This window comes from Elgaria multicarinata, chromosome 2 (assembly GCF_023053635.1).
Source record: "Elgaria multicarinata webbii isolate HBS135686 ecotype San Diego chromosome 2, rElgMul1.1.pri, whole genome shotgun sequence".
Taxonomy (NCBI): domain Eukaryota; kingdom Metazoa; phylum Chordata; class Lepidosauria; order Squamata; family Anguidae; genus Elgaria; species Elgaria multicarinata.
In genome coordinates, this window is record NC_086172.1 from 32,583,615 (window position 1) to 32,601,929 (window position 18,315).

At 40.8% G+C, this 18,315-nt stretch overlaps 2 protein-coding genes across 7 annotated transcripts in view; one reads left to right on the forward strand and one right to left on the reverse strand.

Annotated features, from left to right (window-relative positions):
• The window catches only part of HIBCH (3-hydroxyisobutyryl-CoA hydrolase), a 62,360-nt gene extending 48,925 nt beyond the window's left edge, over positions 1-13,435 (forward strand). Inside the window, exons 12-14 of the mRNA XM_063116258.1 lie at positions 6,391-6,510; positions 7,921-7,954; positions 10,165-13,435. Coding sequence (XP_062972328.1) covers positions 6,391-6,510; positions 7,921-7,954; positions 10,165-10,283 — 273 coding nt within the window. The 3' untranslated portion in view covers positions 10,284-13,435. The remainder of the gene's footprint in view (positions 1-6,390; positions 6,511-7,920; positions 7,955-10,164) is intronic.
• A 1,738-nt stretch (positions 13,436-15,173) lies between these two features.
• Positions 15,174-18,315, reverse strand: part of C2H2orf88 (chromosome 2 C2orf88 homolog) — a 96,114-nt gene continuing 92,972 nt past the window's right edge. For all 6 annotated transcript variants that reach the window (XM_063116259.1, XM_063116264.1, XM_063116261.1 and 3 more), the window contains one exon: positions 15,174-15,998. In XM_063116259.1, the coding sequence (XP_062972329.1) occupies positions 15,627-15,893 (267 nt within the window). In that variant the 5' untranslated portion in view covers positions 15,894-15,998 and the 3' untranslated portion in view covers positions 15,174-15,626. The remainder of the gene's footprint in view (positions 15,999-18,315) is intronic.

Below are 18,315 nucleotides of genomic sequence, written 5' to 3' on the forward strand. Positions count from 1 at the left end.
AGCATGTTTAGATGAAACTTACAGTATCATTTATCATTGGTAGCCACTTGACTTGATGTCCAGTTAAGGTCATTTGCCCATGCATCACTGGCTAGGTCAGGAATTGTAGGTGTTAAGCTGCTGTGTGTAGAAATGTGTGTCCATGTGTAGAGGCCAACTATCTGTATTTGAATATGCATTCCTATATTCCAGCTAGTCAGATGTAAATATCTTTTAAAAACAATAATCAAAGTTGGGATGGAATTAAAACACACACACACACATAATGGCTAAACACACAGTAGGAGACAGTAACCTGTCAACCAGTCTCACTCAGAATTTCCAAAGGGCTTGTGAATAAAAAATGTAGAAAAATATGTCTTAAAGAACAGCTGTTAAGACAGCAGAGACAAGGCTGTCTGGATGTATAACCTCACTCTGTTCTGGTTTCTGCAAAATGTCACCTTGGGTTGGGTTACAGGTGACTAATTGCTCCATAGTGGCCATTTTTAAACCTGTTGTGGATGAGTGCAGCCGTGTAATCATCCCCAGCTTTAGTCTTACCTAGAGTTGGCTTTTACCCCACAACACATTTATTTTATTATTTATTTATTTTTTAATTTCATTTCTATCCCGCATTTTTTCCTCCAAGGAACTCAAGGCAGCATACATAATCCTCCTCCTCCTCCTCCTCCTCCTCCTCCATTTTATCCTCACAACAACCCTGTGAGGTGGGTTGGGCTGAGAGTCTGTGACTGGCCCAAAGTCACCCAGTGAGTTTCCATGGCTGAGCGGGGGCTAGAACCCGGACCTCCCAACTCCCAGACCAACACCTTAGTCACTATACCACACTGGCTCTTTGATCAAACCTATTGACTGCATGGTTGGATATGATAGATGATTATCTATCCCTGCCCCACAACACACACACATACACACACACACACACACACACACACACACACACACACACACACACAGAGTTTAAATTGTTGTGCAGTGAGTTTAGTGGCCATGTGGATGAAATGAAACAGAGATTGCCATTCCCCAGGCCTGATGATTTAAGGCTCCTTGGCAGTCCACAATGCATTCTGTGCATAGTCAGTTCAGACTTGCCTTCTGGCAAAGCGAAAATATTTGTCACTGTAAATATTTTGGACTGGAGAATGCAAAGCTGGGTTTTTGACCTTAACTGTGGACACGTTTATGGATGGAGGCCAGCATGGTGTCATTACTGAATACATCTGCAAGGACCTGCCAATTTGGAGGTTTTCATGTTTTCCATAATAAGTCATATTTCCCCATTGCAGCATTTACCCGTGAATGGGCGATAGCGGTCACTTTGAGGTCGCCCTCCGTTATTCACCGTAGCTTTGTACAAGGAGTTTCTTAGCTTTCATCTTTCAATCAATAGAACACTGTAAACCGGATGATTAGTCAAACTACCGTTTCCAGGAGGATCCCTTAATCTGGGGCAACTTCAGTTCCAGCCCTCCCTCGAAAGCACAGCTGTTCATCTCTCATTAATCCTGATGCCTCTTTCCTCCCTGAGAAGGGAGGTGGGAAATGCAATTTCTCCGAGCACGAAGTGTCGTGATTGGATGCTTCTCGTTTCTCTGGAGAGCTGTTAGCGCACAGAATTTTCCGAGAGAGTCCGCTTGGTAGGCGCGTGCAGCTGTTGGATGCCTCTCGCATGCTGCCTCTTGCCAGGAGTCAAGCCCACCTTGCAGTAAACAGAATGCGTCTAGAAGCAGAGCTGCAGCAGGTGAGCTACTCTCACTTGAAAGAAAGACACATTCCCCCTTGTTAGCAGCTCATCTTTTCTTTCACTCTCGTAATTGGCCAATCCCTCCTCCACGCTCCATTCAGTTTACTACTCTTGATTGTCACCTCTGCTTGGCACAATATATGTATTAGTAGAAAGGATCAGTACTTCACCTCTGAATGTGGCGTCCACTATCCATACGCTTCTGTCGTTCCCCCATTTTAGCATTTACTTCCCACGCAGCTACAGTTAGAACCTCTACACTTTCAGCCTCTTTGGGATTCCTTGTACAGATCACAATTACAGGAATTTTTCACATTTGTTAACCCACTACGGATACCTGACCCTGGTAAATAGTATGGATTTTACATGATTGTAAGCCTATGCGGCAGGGTCTTGTTATTTACTGTTTTACTCTGTACAGCACCATGTACATTGATGGTGCTATATAAATAAATAAATAATAATAATAATAATAATGGTATGTTTGAAACAGGAAGAGACCCTCTAGCTTATTCTTTAGTCTGGAAAGACTAGAGATGGGCAAATCCCCCTGACTAACATTGGATTGGCTTGGAAATGAGGCAAGCTCCCCCCCCCCCCCCGTCCTGCCCTGCCCTGTCCTCAAAATGGGAAACAGCTTAAGCTTCATCAGACGGGGAAATCATGTTCCCTTTCCATGCCTCTGCTTCCTGCTTCTCTTCTGCTTCTGCAACGAGCTGTAATTACATGAGGAACAGAGCAGCGGCCACGTGGTTTGTACAGCCTGAATGCAGTTGAATGGGACAGTGCCCTCTAGTGGGTATTTTATAGCGCAACTTTGCTTGCACACGGCAGGAAAACCCGAGAAATAACGTTATATCCCAGAAAAGTCGGGTTTTCTTTGGTTTTCTTTTTAGTGCTAAAACCGAAATATGGAGCGAGAGATGCACAGTAGGCTGACATCATCATCAGAACCACCCGCCAACATCCATGAGTAGCCAGTAATGAGCGTGCTATAAATTGCTCATTTAAAGACCCTCTTTGACTAAATTGCTACATCAGCCACCCTCTCCAGGGGATCCCCTTGTCTCAAGGGCAGTCCATGGAATAACGTACTGGTGCCTTCGATAGGGAGAATTAAAGCAACAGCAGCCTCCGAAACAACTGGGGCTGGGTGGGAAAACAGTAACCTACTGCTGAGGACTTCCTTGCCCCAAGGAACTTCAGTGGTGGGATGCTGTTTGACCTTCAGCAGGTTTTTTTGAGCATGTGACGGGGATGGGGTGGGGTGGGCAAGGAATTCTCTGATTCAAAGAATTTGGGAGCTTCTAGTCATTACCCCTCCAACTGAGGCAAGCATCACTGAGCCCTCAAACTAATTTCTAGGCCCAGGTTTGGTGAACTTCACCAGCATCTTCGTTGGGGGCATTGCATGCATGCATTGCTTGTGTGTGTGTGTGTGTGTGTGTGTACAGTATACTGTTTCTTGCCAATTCACTCCATCCCACGTTACGTGTAGGCTTCAGATTTCTGCTGAACTCCAGTAAAATTCACTCTGGCCCATGCTTAAGTTAGGTTCACAGCTATTTTGCTTTACCTTGTGGTCCAGCAAGTAGTGGTTAAGAAGCCATGTATCCAGTTGTGCAAAATGTGACAGCTGTTTGGCTAATTGGTGCAGTACTTGGACCATACTACACCTATCCTGAAAGACCTGTGCTGGTTGCCAGTTGCTTTCAGGGGACAATTCAAGGTGTTGGTCTAAACTTTTAAATCCCTAAATGGCTTATGACTGGGCTGCCTAAGGGACCAACTGACATGCCAATACAGTACAGCAGCAAATTAATCCCTTTTGATGGACCCTGGTTGTAGAGAATGATAAAGGAACTGCGATATTAAGGAAAGGTTGAAGTCAGATGTTGTTAACAAGGTTTTCCCCCTTCCTTTTTGCAGAGCAGTGTTTGTTCTTTCCTTGTCTCTGCCGTTAAGCCAGCTGGTAGTGATTCATATATACTAAACCAGAGGCAGAAAACTCTGTGCTATGTGTACTCGCAGGAACTGCCCAGCAGCTGGGAGTTGGCAGATGTAAGAGCCCAGGCAAAATGGGTCACTGCTTTTATCAGCTGGCGTCTGGAGAGAGAGAGAGAGAGAGAGAGAAAGAGAGAGCGCAAAATATCTGAGTGATCAGGAGCCAGAAATGTTGCTGATGCTGATGGCTGGAAATCTGCCATTTGTCCCTGTGGGTTAGGAGTTTAATATCCCCATTGAAAACAACAGCAATCTCACCATCTGTCCAACCCCATGGTGCTAGCAAAATGTCACTTACAATGCTGAATGTCATTCATAGTCCAGCCATATCTTTCAAGCTTCTCTTTGTTTTTTTACATTCTAGAAAAACCAGCCTGCATATTCTCAGAAAGTTCCTTTCCTTGGGACCAGGAGGCAGGAAGTTGAAGTTTACCATATCCAAAAAAAGGAGGCGCTCTACTCCCACTTGGTTCCTGCTTCAACTAGGAAGCAGGTGTAGGCAGCGCGGCCCTCCTTTGCTGTGACTGTACTCAAAATACCTTGCTAATTTACTGAAATAAACTTCCTCTCTCCATTTTCTCCTTATTTCCTTCCCTCCTTAGTGTAAGCAAGGGAGTTAGGGAGATTATGTTTCAAAGCAGCTCTAGCCAATTGAGGCCAAGGCTAGAAGAAAGAAGCATAGTTTTACCTCCCAACTCTTCTCTTCTGGGAGGGGAATGTTAAAGAGAACTCATCCCTTGTTGCTCTATGCCAGGGCTTCTTTTAAGGCACATCCACACACCTCTCCTCCCTTCAGTGGTAGCTGGGGTATGTGTGTGCAGTAAATGCGTTGTCTTACTTGCAAGCCAAGGTCCATGGAGGTGAAGGCTACTAAAGCTACATTAGCTGGGTAAGTTAAGAGGTGTATTAGTTTTAGCTTATCAAGTATCTGGGAAATTACTTTCCATGCTGTCTGAAGTTCTAGTGCTTCAGCAACCCTTTGGGATTGTTCTCCTACAGAAGAGATTTGTTTGGCTGTTTCCTGGGAGAATGTTAGTTCCTTCAGTAAACATGCAGGATCGACTCTTGGTTGTTGGCCAAAGCTGCCTGTGGTTGTAGAGTTCTCCAAGGGTTTTTGAACTGTTGGGTCCACAGTTGGCCTCTGAATCAATTTAGCTCTCTCTTTGGTCTTTAGCCCTTTCTTATGTAGGTCATACATCCAGAATATCCCTTGGCTAGATCCAGAAAGGAGGAGATCTTGTTTAAGTGGGAGAATCTCCTCTTTGAGTATGAGAAAAAACGGTTCCCGCATAAGGTACCTTCTTCTTTTTCTGTTAAGGTTCTGTGTTCTAAGTTACAGGCAACTAAGTGCCCTCCAGAGGGTTTGAACAATCAGGCCCAACCAGCATGGCCAGTGGTCAGGAATTGTGAGAGATGTAGCCCAAAACATCTGGAGGGCACCAGTTGCCTACCCCTATTCTAAAACTTACCTATTCCAGACTGAGGCTAGGAGCTCCCCTGCCTTGGGGAAGTTCAACTTCCATGCTTCCTGGCCCTGTTTAAAGGAATTTCTCATTTCCAGAATGTTTCTCAGAAAGGAGGTCGCCCAGGTGAAGATTTTTTTAAAAAATAAATAAGTTATTTAAGATTATTTTTAGGCCACTTTTAGGGGTATAACCTTCTCTCTCTTTCTACACAATTTTAACAAATGAGAAGTTTCCTTCTCCACTCACAACTTGCACAAATAAAAGGTGTGATTTTCCTTTAACAGTTTTTATTGATGATGTACTGGGGGTGAGGGAAGGAGTGAGAGGCAACTTGATTGATTAGGCTTTGTCATTGAAAAGTGGTCAGAAGTGCTGGTCACATCATGTGCCTGTAGAAAGTAGATAATAATATGTACTGAGTTTCAGAGAGCTACTTTAGGTGTGCCTAAGGGGGCTTCTGGCATTTTCCTTTGAATGGCAGAACTAGTTTTAGCATTCTTTGGATCTAGGCCAGGGGTGGGAAACATGTGGCCCTTTAGATGTTCTTAGACTGCAACTCCCATCAGTCCTAGCCAGCACAGTCAATGGTGAGGGATGATGGGAGTTGCAGTCCAATAGCATCTGGAAGGCTACAGGATGTCCACACTTGACTTAATCTAGGCCTTAATACTTCCGGAAAGTTTTTCTTCCTAAGTAATTAGGAAGAACCAATTCATCTCAGTAATTCTTTTAACAGTCCTTCTCTTTTGATAAGAATGTATAAGCTATGGGAAGTTCATTCCATAATTCGGGGGCCACCACTGAGAAAGCCCTTACCCTTGTTGACATCTTCTGCGCCTCCATCAGAGTAGGCATCTGTGGAGGGCCTTAGATGTCGAGCGTAGCGTCCAGGTATGTTCTGTCAGGTATTGTGGTCCCGAGTCATGTAAGGCTTTATAGGTTACAACCAGCACCTTGAATCAGGTTTGGACACATGAGTATCTTTTCCATTAATGAAAATGTTTTTGGGATGTATCCTAATCTATGATCTTGAATCTTACTAGAATATGTCTCTTACTGTTATTTGCAGAGAGTTGATATAGGAATGCAATCTTATTTGAAAACTGTGATATAAAGTTCCTCATCTTTGGAAATAGAAAATTCACACGGGAAATGTTTTAACTTTTTCCATAGACAATTAGTAAAATGTCTCCAACGTCTCTAAAGATGACCTTCAGGCAGCTTAGAGAAGGAGCTTCCTTAAGCCTGCAAGATGTCCTCATCATGGAGTATAGACTGAGCCAAGCATGCATGGTAAGAAGTCGTGCATATCGGTGCCTTTTGAGCCCCGTGCAATCTAGTAATTTTATCAATAGCTATGGTTCCTTGGATCAGCCGTCAGGCTTCCTAGTTCATAATGATGTTTGGGGCACTTCCTGTTTGTCCAGTCGTCTGAGCTATGTAATGCTGCTATGTAACAGAGGCAGATAGTATTTGTTTAGAGCTTATGTGGGTAAGTGGCAGGCTGCAGCTCAATCTTGTGTTTCCAGGGGAGAGAGGTCTCAGGGTGTGCATCCCAAGTGCTCCTGGCTCTATCTGTCATTCTATCTAAATGTATAAATGCCCCCAAAATGGCATTCATAGCAGCTGTGGAGCACTAAAAGGGTCAAATTTAGCTTGAAAACACTACAGAGTGGTTTGCTGCCAAATTTTGATGGCAAAATGGCAGTTTTTTTAAGGAATCTTTGGGGTGCTGCAGACTGCAGCCCACGTGGGTGGGCAAGCAGGGAGCAAAAATGGCTCCCAAACCTCCTGAAAGTGTCCAGCCGTGTGCTGTCATTATTTATTTGTGGCATTTGTATACTGCTGAACATAATAAAATCTCTCAGCAGTTCACAATATTAAATACTCCATGTGAAAGTGTAAGGACTGCCTTCCTTTCCAGTTTTTCTGTGGTTTAAAATGCATTGAGGTAATTATGGTTGTGCTGTGATCACAGTGCAGTGTGTCAAACATGTCTAAACATTATTACTTTTTAAAATAATAATAAAGGATTGGGCAAATGCAACCATCTCACATGCACTGATTCAGAAACTGGTTTAGGAACTGTAGGTGTAAATTAGATGCTTAGCAGAAGTACTTCAATGTTGTTTATCTATGCTGCTTTCAGTAGATCTGTGCTTGAATTTTGATAAGCATCTTGTAAGGATGCACATTATAGTATATGCCTTGCATAAGTATCAATTTAAGAAAGAGATAATAAAAAATGCAAAGTCTAGCACATGACACACTGTCAGCTTTATGAAGCTCAGACACCCTCACAGAGTGAGAATTTTTTCTTCATACCAGCGCTATCAAGTGCTAGATAGTCTATAGTCACACCCAAACCAACTCTGCAGGCAGACGCATACTTCACACCAACTCTGCAGGCAGACACATTTGAGCAGTGTTGCAAGAGAACAGTGCAAACATTCCAAATGCCATCCCCCCCCGCCCCCCGAATTCAAGAAAGGGATGCCTGAGGTAGATAACAGAAGAGCCAACCGCTTGGATAGGTGTGACAAACATAAACACAACATTGAAAGTTAACTTACACACGTGGTAAATATAACATCTAGACTAGACCTAATTTTAATTGGAGTTGGCAAGTGTTGACCGTGGGAATTACATCTCAAAATGCACCCAAGAAGTTGCTGTATTATAATGAGTTCTTTTATCTTCCAGCGAGGCCATGACTTCCATGAAGGTGTCCGAGCAGGTAAAGTTGAAACCAGAGAGACCATTTCAAGTTACTTAATGGGTTTGCACTAGTTGGCATCATGTTTTTATGTTGTCATTAATAAAATAGCAGCAGCTAATTTGGCATTGAGCACAAACCTTTGTAACAAGGGTGCAAAAATAGCCAGAGAGGAATAAACCTGATTCCTGACTTCTACAGCGACCCAAATGCCAGTCATCAGGTAGATTGATGATTACATGTGGGAATGCTCCTGTATGTTGAAAACTAACATGGCAGGAAGAAAGCCAGACTAACACCCTTCCATCTGGTATTTCCACTGGTGGGAATTGTTTTTTACCTAGAGGAGCACCACAATATATAATTTTATCACCTGAGTTCCGAAGTAATAAGACCCTAGTACCACGTGGGGATACTGGCCTTCCTTGTACATTCAGCTGAGGTCCGAGCTTGGAATGTGGATTTACATCCCCATTTAATACCAGATGTGCCTTTTTTTTTTTTTGGGTCAACCAGTGAATAGACATGGAAACCACATTATCTGGTCACTATCTACCATCGTCACCACAGAGTTGCGCCCTTCACAGTAAGTGAAGGGTGTAGCCTCTCCCACAGTGCCTGTGGCTGTGCATTCTGTAGTGGGGCAGACATTAAAGATGGACAAACATAGCATACCCTGATGGTGATATTGCCAAACCGAGTTGGACAAATGGCATAACAGCTTTTTGAGGTTTTATTTTCTTGTGGATCAAGGAAGTTGGTCAATCATTATCATGTTAAAGGATTAATATTGAAGATGTTTCTAATACAATTGCCCTGCTTTTCAAGCTACCTGTATGGAACTTATTGCATAACCCATTATGGTAGGGAGAGAGCTGTTCCATTGCTAAATTCTCTCGGTGAAAAAAAAATGACAAGCACTGTTAAGAGGATTCTTCAAGGAAACAAGAGTTCTATCTCAGAGCAGAGAGGAATACCAACAACTTTGGTTCTCAACTGGCAATGTGCAAATTTATTAAAACCATCTAGGAGTCAGATAGAGGGCAGAACCAGATTATTCAGCATGCAGTGCTGACTGAGGAATACACATTAAGAACAGCTGTAGATAATCCATTTCTTATTTTAAATAGCTTGATTCTTTTTTTTTCTTATCTAAAGGGGGAATACTACAGCACTGAGATTGGATGTGTTGGCTAGAAGTGACAATTGTCACTAGGACAATACAACTTCTACCCTGATTGTCCCCATCCTGTTCATGCTGAGGGTTATCCAACTAGTAATCCCCCTCAGAATTGGTTTTTTTGCTCCACTTAGCCCGTTACTGTGGAGTAAAGTAAGCTGCTACGCATGTTCTTAGTTTGAATTGTGAACTTTTGTCAAACGTCTAGAACCAGGTGATGGCTCCTCTCTTTGTCTCTTAGCTTCTACAGATTCTTTACCTGTTAAGTATTTCGTCTTTTAAAACCTGTTTATAGGCACTAATTTCCTTCCTTCAGTTCTATGCTGTAGTGCATGCCTGCTCCAAAGGCCCATGTATCCTTGCTGACTTACCTCAAAAAAATAATAAAGCAGACTACAGAAATGTCTCAGTAGTAGAAGTAGGAAAAACCTTTTCCTTAAAAATGTAAAACATCACACAAAACTTACTTGGGAAGGACTTTTAACATTCTAGTGCTATAACAGGCAGAAATGTTGATGTGCCACAGGCATGGGGTGAGAAAAATCTGCTACCTCACATGAAGGAAAAGGGTCAAACCTCCTTTAAAGTTCACAGCACTCGTAGTCATTATAGAGTGCTGCACTCCACTACCCTTAAAATTACTGGGTACCTTGATTGCAAGAGCTAAAATATGTTACACTTTTGACTTTGGCGCTAGCACAACAGATCCTCTGCTCTGCCTCGAGTGACATATGAATGCAGCAGCCTTGGGCCAATGATTAGTCTATTGATTAACTTATGTGCAAGCTCTTCACATTGTATGGAGCACAGATGGTTGAAATAACACCTTTAATGTTGCATTCTTAGCCATTCTATTCCGGAAGGTGGGAATTAAACAATATTTACTTCTCACTTCAAGAAATCCAAAGACCGCACATAACGTGTTGATTTATTACAATTGTTTGCCTTTGCTATACGTTTAGCAGAGGAATCTTATCTGCTGCTTCTGATGCAAATATTAAGGAAGGCCTCTTATCTGAGAACGTTCTTTTTTTTTCTTCTTTTCTGGTAGTGCTTATTGACAAAGACCAGTCCCCAAAGTGGAAGCCAGCTGTTCTAGAAGAAGTAACAGATGAATTTTTGGACTCATGTTTTAAGTCTCTTGGAAGCGATGATCTGAAGTTACAATAGATTCGGACAAATATTAGCTTAAATTTGTTTTAATTCCAGTTTTAACACGGCAAATAAATAATTATGGTATCGACATACAAGGGAATAATAGGCATTGAGTGAAATGCTTATTACTGATATGTAATGAAAAGGACTTACAGCTTTTGAAGACAAGTATGGGCTTAGAAGGAGAAGAGCCATCTAGCTGTTAAAGGTCTAGGCCGGGAGAGAGGGAGGTTATCTATCACCGGTATTTGTGAATTTTTACTTCTCCATATAAAATAAAAAATTCATATAAAGATTCCCAAATTCTTGGGACTAAACTAAAAAAACAAATTTTCTCACCATGAATTTGCTGAGCATCATGAAGGGCATTCGCCACTTGGGATGGCAACTCCTCCTGGAGCAAGTAGGCAAGGTTCACGTCTATTTCCCTCTCCAGGGAGGGGAGCTGTCCTGCTCCCCAGACCAGATTGGAAAAGCAAGAACCACCCCCTCAAGCCTGGCGTTTATTGCCATGCATGCTTTTACCAGCAATGTGGGAAAAGGTGAGGTTGCTGTGGCAAGATTTCCACCTCTTCCTCTAACAGTTCCCCAGACTCCCTATCTGAATCTAACGAATTTCCAGACTTTTTTTCTCCTTTACTGAGGCTTGCCCTTGGGTTTCTTGGAATGGCAGTGGAGCAAACGAGAAATAGTGGAATGTGATGAAGAGGAGAGAGTGCTAGCAGACTTGGAATCTGAGGAGACTAGCTGGTCATTTTGTGTTTCTGTTTGGAACTCCTTCTGGCCTTGGACTTGTTTATCCATGTGCTTTTTTTCTTGGGGAAAGGGACTTCATATTCTTACATAGCCTTAGCCAAGGACCCTCTTGTTTCCTGGGCTACTAGCCCTTCCACCCAACCTAAAACTTGTGGCTCAGGTTCCTTTTTTGGTAGCTGCATGTCTGGGGTAGGGGGATGCTATGCAACTCACATTTGCAGTGCTATGGGATCCTCCTTGAAGTGACACCAAAATTGTACTTGGACTTGCGGACCCTCCACGGCTTTCCCACTCCCGTACTGGAAATGGGAGCTCTTCAGCCCTGCCGTGGGGTCTATGCTGGGTAGTAGACAAGTCCCCTCCCAGCTGAGGATGTGGAATACAGACCCTAAAAGTCAAATTCTTCTCTCCCCCACCCACCCCAGTAGTCTCGCCCCACCACCAACTACTTAGCTTAAAGAGTGGGGGCAGAGGAAGGGTAAAGGAAAGAAAAGCAAGGAATAAAAAACTACAAAAGAGACATATTTTTTAGAAATATTAAGGTTGGGCTCCTAGGAGCTCCAACCAGACCTGAAAAGCAGGATGGTTCCTCTCCCTAGTGAGGGAAAGATCTTGCTCTAGGAGGTGCCATGAGGAATACCCTCCATGAAGCTCAGGAGAATAAATGGTGTCTTTGTTGAAAGAACCATGCCACATTGAGTGAGCAGCAGTCCAAAAGGACATGTTCTAGCTACTATATCATGGCCACTTGTGATGACTTTGTCCTGATAAATCAGGATCTGATTTGTAGCCGAGTGGCTGTGTACCTAAAAACATGTGGTTGTATTTTTGTATTTGGCTAATTGTTCATTAATTTTATGAGCCAGTTGATTCATTCTGCATAAATAAGCATATTTCATAAAAGCAAGGTCTGACAATGGCATTTTGGAAGAGGCATTTTTTTCTGGATGTGAAGCAGCATGTTGTTCACAGTTTTTATAAGTACTTATATAATTATTATTTTAAAATCTGCTGTAACTAATCCGGGTAGCCTTTTTACTTGATCAAAAGGTTCTGAATTGCCTAATCTCACCAGTTTAAACTCCATTTCAGGACTGATTCTTAGTATTATCTTCTCTGTGCTCATTTTCTCAATCTACCACCCAAATAGGGCTCTCAGACTAGTGAATATCCATAAAATAAGAGCTCAGCTGCAGCAACACAAAAGCTAAACACAGCAAAAAAAGAATGATTGGTGAAAAGTAGCATAAAAAAGCATGTTCAAGCTCAATTAGTTTTTACCGACTGTCCAGAAAAGATCAGTTTGTACACTAGCCAAAGCTGAACAAAGCACCGGTCTACAGTTGCTCCTTTTCTACACAAATTGTGGAAGCACACACACACCCCTCCACAATTCCTGCCACAGCATAATGACAGAAATTTCGCTGTCTTCTGTTCCTTGGGCTCTTGCAGATGTAACAATGGCCTTGAGTTAGATTCTATTGATTTTTGATATAGCCGTGGTTAATCGATGATAATGTACATGTCACAAGCAATTGCAGATCTTTGTTGTTTGTTGCACGCTGACACTTCATATGCTTTTTATAGTTGGGCCGATAAAACCATCGTTCTTCAACTTGTTTCCATGGCAATCCATATAATTTCAGAATTTAGAGTTCTCTGAAGATAGTGAAAGACTCTAGAAGAAAGTGGAAAAGCTTCCGTGGGGAAAAAAAAAGTTTTCAGTAATAGTGAATGAAAAAACAGGGCAGAATGACAAAGCAGAAATACCATAGAGCAAGATTAATAGTTCCCCAAGCCCAAAGGTTTAAGAAATGTACAGTAATTTCTCCTAACTTCAATGAGTGAAGATGGACAGATACAGAGAGACAATCCTCACCCAAACCTATTGTATACTATGCAGCTATCAAAAGGGGGAGCTCCCCACTTGTCTGTCCATCCCATTACATGTTGCTCTGGGTGGAATGCAAGAGGCACTCCTTTTGTTTCCATTTTTCATGTGAAACCAGCTTTCTTCTAGAACCATTTCCCATCTGGAAGAAAGGAGCAAATGAGGGATTCTTTGGTTTGCAAACCACTCTTCTGTTTTGATGTTCTCTGCCAATCTCCAGCTTTGGAAAAAAATACCTCCTCCTATTTGCCTTCTAACCACTTTTGAGAATGGCTCAATTTAGCCCAAAGGCTGACAAATTTTAGCCCTTGAGATGTTTAATCCAATTTGTATTCCACTCTCCCCCTGCCCCCCCAAGAAGCTGAATGCAAACTACGGCTACTCATTTTATCCAAGGCGACCAATGTGTTTTGTGTGTAGTGGGTAAGATTTAAGCTGAGCTTCCTTCATTCCAACCAACATCCTATCCCCAACTGTCTCTCTTGTTTAAGATCTTCTAGCAAATACAGTGTTACACACAGCATCCTGTTGGCTCTAATTTTTTAAAACCACTAATTCAAGGATTCTGCCAGGTAACCATTATTTGCTGGAAAGCAAAATGTCATTGTTCCCAAATTTCAGAAATCTAGGTTTTGTGATTAAATTTAAAAGCCTTTGATCAGAATTCAGGCTCAATACCCATATATTTAAGCCTTTGATCAGAATTCAGGCTCGATACCCATATTTAAGTAAAAAATAAAGAAAATCTCGCAGGCAATGCTTTCACTGCAGAGTTGGTGTTTCAGATAAATATACAACAGTATGAAACATTTCTTTATTCAAACACAATTGCAAGTAATTAATCATTTGGGTAGAAAGAAAACAACACATATTGTAAAAATATATTGTAATACATTGTAGTTTAGGGTGCAGCTTTCTTCTTTATGCTGCTGAAATATCAGATTTACAAAGTTGTGCTGCAGATAGTGCTTTAAGCTACGGCTACTGCCATATTTACTTACTGTAATTTTCCTGATTTAAAAAGAAAAAAATTCTAAGTCTTGTTAATTCTTGTACTACACAGAATCAAACAGATGTTAGATCTTTTGTGATAAGACATTTGTTTAATACTGACTACATTATAGTTTTGATAAAGTTTAATAGGGAGCCAATCTGGCACCCAGTGTATCATTTTATTTGGACTAGGGCCACTTCAGTAACATTATTATGTAGAAATCATGTATGCTTAGAAATATTCGGGATTTCAGCTTTGGAGACATCAAGCTGGTTTCCTGCTATTCTTGCAGCTGCTCTTTCCAATTTACTGTGTGCTGAGAATAGGCTTGCTGCCGGAGGTTCTGCTCCAAGAGGGAACTATACAGCATCTGGGAAAGGTGGTTTCCATCACTTGTGCTTTTGACACAATGAGACACACCAGAATAAGGTGACAGCCCTGCTTGGGGATCATCCCTGAAATTTTTTCTCTTGATTCAATACTGAAAACATACTGCAAGTGTTTGGAAATGGTTTTGCATGAGCAATGTATGGTTGGTCTAAGAACAGGGGTCAGTGACAGTTATAATTAATCTCCTTTTCAACAGCTATTCATGTTGCTTGAGTAGCTTAGAGCATGACCCTTGGACATAACTTCAAAACCATTTGTCTGGTGTTTTAAGTTATGCAGTGAAAATAATATTGAGGATACAGCGTAAATACTTCCCAGAGAAATATCTGTATCCATAAATCACTGGTCTAACCTAATTTTCTCTGATGCATTTTCCCCTAATAATGATTTAAATTAAATTGCTCTTACCAATTTCTCCTGATGCTGGACTAGTGTGTGTTGCTTTGTGGCCTACACAAAAGCTCTTTGATTTGGGAAAAAAGATGAACGTTTCTTACGCTATCAGGTTAACTACTTTGCCATTATCAGAATACACTGGAACGGTTTTAATAATACCCAAGAACTTGCAACATCAGTAGACTATTTTCATTGCAGTTTGTTTTCTCTTAAATATTGAACAATCAAGGTTATTTTTATTTTTATCTTCCCTGCATTAGCATGTCTTTGGTCTGAAGTTAGTATTTGTGTGTTAAGTGAATGAAGTTGTATACTAGCCCCACATCATCAGAATGATCCGATATGTCTAGGAAAGGAAGCAGGAGGGATGGTATGAACCATTAACTAGCATGGTCCAGGTCCCACGTTAAGCACTTATGACAATGAGAGAGCTAAGCACTTCAATTCCTCCTATTGAAATTAATAGGACTTCTGAAGTTTTTAACTTTGCCAAGATTGCATCCTGTGCTTAAATTTAACATTTCTTTTAGATTAGTAATTCTCACAGCCATAGCCTTGTTCCTGAAATCCTGGCCCAATCTTGGTTTTTTTTCAACTGTGCCCATTGTGCCACAGGTTTCAAAAGAACATGAGCACATATACCTTGTTCTTGTAAATCTTTAGTTCTGATGTCAATACTGAACACTAATGGGATTTATTGGTGCACTGAGCCAAACACTAGCCCTAGAACCACTGGATGGTACTGTGGTTCTATTAAAGATTTAATGTAAAGGCAATGTATTACAATGCCTTAACCAAGGCTATCTGCCTCTGTACAACTGGTGTCTTTTAAATCCACAACTGCTGTTGTCTGAACATCGCTTTATTTGCGCTAGCACCAAAACATGAGATGCCTGACAGAGACATGTTGAGAGGAGTCGTGCCTTGCAATTCATGGCTCATCACTTTCTATGAAGGGGATGTCGCTGTATTTGCTTTCAGTTATTGCCCATTGTTTCACAGCTTGGTCCAGAATATCTATGGAGAGACGGTGAGCAAAGTCCAGTACCGCAGCATTTACTGAGGAAGTTGTCCCAGACTTCCCCTGCAGAAGGGAAGATCTTTCTATGTTACATCCACTATTGTAGCCGGTGACTTCCTTGCTTCCGTCTTCTAGAGTAGTGTGCGGGAAGGGGCTTTTGGATTTAATACATCCCATGGTACAACTGCAGTATAAGTGTTTGATTTAGCTGCACAGTCAACCTTGAAGTACTGTCCTGTAGAGGGGTGTTGACTGCACTTTGTTGCGTTTCTCTCCCAATATCTGAAAAGAAAACATTTTACATTGTAGGGTTTAGATAGGTAACTTGTGTTTAGCAGTTCTGCAGTTTGTTTTTGTTTTCTGAACAAAGAAAATAAATTTTATAATACATAGATTTGGTAACAGAAGTTTCATTAAAAAGAAAATCGTGTAGTTTGTTTTAGCTTTAGATGTCATAAGTTACCATGTTAATCCGTTCATTATGAACCGGGCTTAGAAAAAGTTTACAAATGATATCTCGTAACTAGTAACAGATTTGGATGTTCAGAAAGGGGGTGGGGGTATTTAGGAGCTCACACATACTTCTGGGGATGGAGTGAGATATACAAGCCTTCCCCCGTGAGATATTATGTAGAAGTGTGACTTCTCATGAACTCACTTTTCCTATTTGCTGTATTTCCAAACCCATGGCAAGATAAAGGACAAAATTCAAGGATCTGGGGTAGAACCTCACATAACACTACTGGCACTAGCTTACCCTAGACATTTATTTATTTATTTATTTATTTATTTATTAAAGATTAAAATACATTCACCTCTAGACACATACAAGGTATGTGAAGCCCTGAAAGAAATGAACAATTCAGCCGGGGTGAGGTGGGGGGAGAGACAGAGAGACATTTTTTTCTGAAAAACTGAACAGCTTTGGATTATGAAATATTTTCTTTTAGAATTTAAGGTAAGGTGTTTATATATTTTATCCAACCTTTACCCCCCACCAAATGATATCTAAAAACGATGTAATAAGACTTTTACAGAAAGACTAAAGATGTAAAAACGACTGGAAATAATGAATCATGTTTTTTTAATCCTTTCTCTAAGATTCCCATCAGTTATTTCTTCCATTCCTAATTAAAATTATTGATCTAATATGTTGGAATGCTCCAAGTTATGCTTCATTTCCCAACATGTGAAGCAGTCTCTCCATGCCATAATATGGAAGAAAATGCATTCTTGACAATTTGGGTCTTGTTCTAGAGTCCAGTGTTTCTGGGCTTGTAATGGTTAGATGTTGTAGCAATCAATCCCACCATTGTCACCAATGCGATGGAACAGCAAGTAGGGTGTCAAACTTAGGATTCTTTCTTCTTTTTTTTAATGAAATTGAGGCTTGGGTCTAGAACTCACTGCCACAGTTTTTAATGAAGTTCTCAATCAGACATCACCACTAGGAAATGCTGCCTCACCTATAAAACCTTGTAACTGCTGCCACTAAAATAAACCCTCTCTATCTAAAAGAAACTTAATAGTCCGGTTCCTGTGGTGTAAGTATAGGACTGACACTACCACTAGAGCCCACATTTCAAACTGAACAACAAAAAGATGTTCATTAACAAAAATCATTGACAAAAGTGAGTAAAATGTCTCCAAATAATAGGCTGAGTTTGTCTAAAGGTTCTTAAATTAAATATGGATGCTTACCATACCTAAGCTGTGTCTTTCCCAACTAAATAAAATCTCAATAGTTTTTCCTTCAGATGAGATTTTCCTAAGCTCCACCCCACAAACAGGAATAGGTTTAAGAATTTCCCTAAACTTCCTTAGAAACAGGAACAGATATTCTTCCTCTGCCTTCAGTTCTTCCTGCTTCTAGGATGATTCAAATGTTTCAGGGACTACTTGCTGAAGTTCCTCTGGTCAAACATAAAATATGAACCTAAAAAATGTTTAACTTGGTTTGCTTATAAAATTAATATGTTTGGTATATTAAATTTAAAGTATAGTTTATTCAGATAATAGTTACAAATTTGTTAACTGAGTTTACTGTAATTATTTTTTAAATTTTATGAGCAAACCAAATTATACATAAAGCTGTTTGATGTTCCTGAAGCCATACTTGCCTTGAGACTGATTGGAACTGAAGCCCAAAATAGCTGGAGGGCACCAATTTGGGGAAGGCTGCTCTAACGCAACGTAGTGACTATATCTGGAAAGTGCACTATAAATAAATACATTTTACTTATTTCATTTCCCCCTGAACATTTCCAGGGTTTTTTTTTTAAACAAAAACACAGGAAATTTTTCACATGGCTTCAAAATTTCTGGAAATTCTACATCTCTAGGTATACGGAATACTATTATAAGATTTCATAACTCAAAAGTTTCTGATCACTACCCTTAATAGCCAATTATTAGGCATTAGTTTTTGTATATTCAATTTTACCCTAAACACCTCTCCACTGCTATGCTTCTTATCTGCAGAAGTCAGAGCAGTTTCTGCTACTAGTAAAATCAATTTTCTTTTATAAATAATGTCCTGTACGTATCAAGTTATGATACTATGTAAAAAATAAATAAAGTGACCCTGTACTTTATTCAT